Source organism: Vigna unguiculata, chromosome 10, assembly GCF_004118075.2.
Source record: "Vigna unguiculata cultivar IT97K-499-35 chromosome 10, ASM411807v1, whole genome shotgun sequence".
Taxonomy (NCBI): Eukaryota; Viridiplantae; Streptophyta; class Magnoliopsida; order Fabales; family Fabaceae; genus Vigna; species Vigna unguiculata.
This window is the reverse complement of record NC_040288.1, coordinates 40,320,858-40,325,222: the sequence shown is the minus strand read 5'-3', so window position 1 is coordinate 40,325,222 and position 4,365 is coordinate 40,320,858. Positions and strand designations below refer to the sequence as shown.

The following is a 4,365-nucleotide window of genomic DNA, read 5'->3' as shown; positions in this document are numbered from 1 at the left end:
CATGACTAGAAAATTAATAAGCATCAAGTACAACCTGATCTTAAATTAAAAATAACATATAAACTCCTTCATTTAATAACTAAATTTATCTGTAAAAAAATATTAATTTTTCAAGTTGGGAAAACTTATGTAGCTACCCTACTAAAAAAAATTATCATGCCCGAAGTAGCCCAATAACGATAAGAATAAGTTAAGATATATTAACTTCTACATTGCCTAAGAAATTGAAATTTAAAAAAAAATGGCCTTTTTTTATTTCTTCTCCAAAATTATGAGGTTGATAAATGACAAAGACGCGCCACCAAACTAAGAAATCGAAAATTAAAAAAAAAAAGGAATATTGTCTTTGGATTTTTCCAAAATGAAAAAAGAAAAAAGAAAAAAATAGTTTGGATCTGAAAGAGGAAACCAAGCAGACCCAAAAACTTAAACTTCAATTCAATTCAATTAAAGTCTTCCATCTTACGTTTAAAGTCCACTGTTGCTTCCTCTTCTGTCTTCCTATTTCTTACTCCAAATCGAACAATTTTTACACTGTCCATTGTTGATCCGTGTCTGATTCAGGTTTGTTCTCTCACTTGTTTTCGACTTGATGATGGGACTGTCTTGACTTGTTATGTTTTTGTTTATTCTCCTTAGATCTTCTCCGAGACTGTGATCTGTGGTTGATTTTTGTGTACTGCCTGCATTTTCACGCGTAGTGGTACTCGTGTCGTGGATGTAATGGAGTTCGATTTTTCATTAAATCTTGGCAAGAAAACCATTTGGGTCCTTTAGTTTTCGGGGTTTAGCAGGAAAAGTGAAAACTTTTGTCACCAGGAATCATGAAGTTTCTATTTTTAGCCATTGTTATCCTTTGGTGTGTTTGTGACCTGTTGGTGGTCCATGTTCTGGCAAATTCACGTTTCCCTGAGGAAATGTATAGTTTTGATAGGAACTCCCACGTGACCTATAAATATGATCGCACGAGTGAAGTTCAGAAACAGTGTGCCTCTGTGTTGTCTGCTTCATCTGAATTGAGATATGAATACAGTGTTACTGGTATGAAAGGAGAGTTTTCTTTTGTGAATGGGGATTGGAGGCAGGATGAGGGTAAGTTTCCCATAATGCCATTTGATGCTAGCAAATCTCCTGGAACCTTGTCTGAAGATCGTGCTTCAATGAACTTGGTCTCTTTCTGGGTTTCGGATGTTGATCTTGACCACCGCTTGAAGAAGTCAATTCCCATCAATGGTTTCATGGTGATTGGCATTACTAGAGATGGCAATTTTGTGGACAATGCATTTGATGGGAATCCTGAGTTTCGTTTATGGCCCAGCCATTCTCAGCTTTCAATCTCCTTTCAAGGGATTTACACTGAATCAAGGAAAAATGGTGGGGAAAGGGTATTGTGTTTGTTAGGGAGCACTATGCTTCCTACTCGAGAGGCTGATCCTGCCAACCCGTGGTCATGGATGAAGAATCCGGGTGATATACCTTTGTCAGAAGATGATCAAATTCTGCTTGTTCTTCGGTATCCATTGACATTCACATTAACAAACAGGATAATCAGTGGAGAGCTAAAAAGCTTGAACCGGGATTCCAATTCTAAGTACTTTGATGTTGTTCACATGTCATCACAGTTGGGCAAGTCAGCAAAGTACACATTTGGCTCACAACAGATTGTATCCAAAGCATGCAATCCGTACCCAGCTAAAGATAATCTGAAGGATGATGGCATTGCTGTCTACAAAGGGGCAAGGTTTTGTGAAATCCTTGAAGAAATTACTAGAGAAAAACCTTTGTCTGTGGTGCCAAACTGGAGATGTAATGGCACAGATGATTTCTGCAGTAAATTAGGTCCTTTTTTATCAGATAAGGAAATCAAATCAACGGATGGAGGCTTTCAAGGAGTTAAACTTTATATGCAGGATGTTATCTGTAGTCAAGAAGCTAGTAAGAGTAATACTGGTTCTACTAGGGTATCAACTGTTTTCAGAGCCGTTTCTCCATCAGAGAATGAGTATACTGCAGCAAAAAGATCTGGACCTAGCAACACATCTCTTGCTGCCGAAGGGATTTGGAAGTCTTCTAGTGGACAGCTTTGCATGGTTGGTTGCCTAGGAGCTGTTGATGCCAAAGGGAGTAGCTGTAATACTCTAATCTGTATGTATATTCCCACCACTTTTTCCTTAAAGCAACATAGTATTATTTTGGGAACTTTGTCTCCCATTAGTAACAGTAATGCCTTCTTTCCTCTATCGTTTGAGCAACTTGTGCTACCTTCAGAACTCTGGAACTATTTCAAGCTCACTAACCCAAATTACAGTTACTCCAAAACTACTTCGGCCGGTGCTGTCCTAGAAAAAAACGAGCCCTTCAGTTTCACGACTGTCATTAAGAAATCATTGCTAACATTCCCCAAACTTGAGGACAATGAGGCATTCGAAGACAGCCTGTCTCTTCTTGCAGAAGATCTCACTTATCATGTCTCTGGATTTCCTGACCCTTTGCCCAATGTCTTGGCCCCAAGAGTTGACATTCAACTGGAGATTCTCTCCGTTGGTCCCTTGTTTGGACGCTATTGGTATGATAAAAATGGTTCAATATCTGAACAAGAAACACCATATCATGCCACGGCTGCTGAATATACAGAAAAACAACTTCTTATAAATGTATCTGCACAACTCAGTCTTGCTGGAAAAGGTTACAGTAACTTCTCTGTGCTTTTTCTGGAGGGTCTTTATGATCCTCATGTTGGAAAAATGTATCTAATTGGTTGCAGAGATGTGAGAGCATCATGGAAGGTCTTATATCAGAGTTATGATCTTGAGGCTGGAATGGACTGTTTGATTGAGGTGGTTGTGGCTTATCCTCCTACCACAACTCGGTGGCTAGTCGATCCCAGAGCTACAATATCAATAGAAAGTCAAAGGAATGATGATGATTCGCTTAGATTCGATCCTATAAAGCTCAAAACTTTTCCAATCATATACAGGAAGCAACGTGAAGATGTTCTCTCACGCAGAGGTGTTGAAGGGATTCTTCGACTCTTGACACTTTCATTTGCAATTGGGTGCATTTTAAGCCAACTGTTTTATATCCAGCATAGTGTGGATTCTCTTCCATATATATCTCTAGTGGTTCTAGGTGTTCAAGCTCTTGGGTATACCATTCCTTTGGTCACAGGTGCAGAGGCACTCTTTAAGAAAATGGTTTCTGAATCTTATGATGTGTCATCTAGTGAATTGGAGAGCAGTGAGTGGCTCCATGTCATTGATTACTCTGTGAAACTGTTGTTGATTGTGTCATTGCTGATAACTCTGCGACTTTTTCAGAAAGTATGGAAGTCTCGCATCAGATTGCAAACACGTTCCCCTCTTGAGCCACATCGAGTCCCTAGTGATAAAAGGGTATTTCTTTGTACCTTTTTCATGCATGTGATAGGGTATGTTATTGTTTTAATAGTTCATGGCACAAAGACCAGTCAGAAGGATGTTATAGCAAAGACATATTTGGTTGATGGAGTAAATTCTCATCCATTGCCACGATGGGCAACAGAATTGGAAGAATATGTAGGTCTTGTGGAAGACTTTTTCTTGCTTCCTCAAATTATTGGGAATCTATTCTGGCATATCGATTGCAAACCTCTCAGAAAACTATATTTTATTGGAATCACTGTGGTCAGACTTCTTCCTCATATATATGACTGCATCAGAGCTCCAGTTTCAAATCCTTACTTCTCTGAGGACTCTGAATTTGTCAATCCAAATTTGGATTTTTACTCGAAATTTGGAGATATTGCAATTTCTGTGACTGCTATTATTCTTGCAATTGTGGTCTATATTCAACAAAGATGGAGCTATGAGAAACTGAGTCAGTTTCTGACATTTGGAAAATATAAGCTTCTCCCAACTTTCAAATACCAAAGATTGTCTTCTAGGTCTTGTGAATCTGAACTAGTCCCTGGTATCAATGGTGGTGCTGCAAAAGACAATGAGCATGTTGATGTAGAGTGATGTAAACATAATAATTACTGACTAACAACACCTGTTGTACGCCCATTTATGAAAAATAGGTAAGACTTTTGGGTGGATGTATTATTTTGTATGAGGTTGCTCACGTACTGAATAATCAAGTGAATTTTGTTGTGATTTTACACTCTTCAACTTCTGATTCTCTTTTCTCCAATTGTTGCTACTTAGGAATGGATTTGTTTATGTTCATGAGTTGGGAGGTAATGAATGTGATACAGAAAAGGGTTGTGAATGGAAGTTTAATCCAAAAACAGAAAAACTGTATGAAGTATAAACAAAGCATAATATCATACTCTTTTAGTTTCCTGCATACCTTGGTTATTAACTGTCAACATCCAAAACTACCCCA

The 4,365-nt window shown here is 38.3% G+C and overlaps 1 protein-coding gene across 1 annotated transcript; it reads left to right on the top strand.

Moving 5' to 3' along the window:
* The first annotated feature begins 352 nt into the window (after positions 1-352).
* On the top strand, positions 353-4,148 carry LOC114166749. Its single transcript, XM_028051542.1, has 2 exons — positions 353-564; positions 640-4,148. Exon 2 carries the CDS (start codon positions 825-827, stop codon positions 3,996-3,998), a length of 3,174 nt encoding a protein of 1,057 aa, XP_027907343.1. The 5' UTR covers positions 353-564; positions 640-824; the 3' UTR covers positions 3,999-4,148.
* Positions 4,149-4,365: the final 217 nt, after the last annotated feature.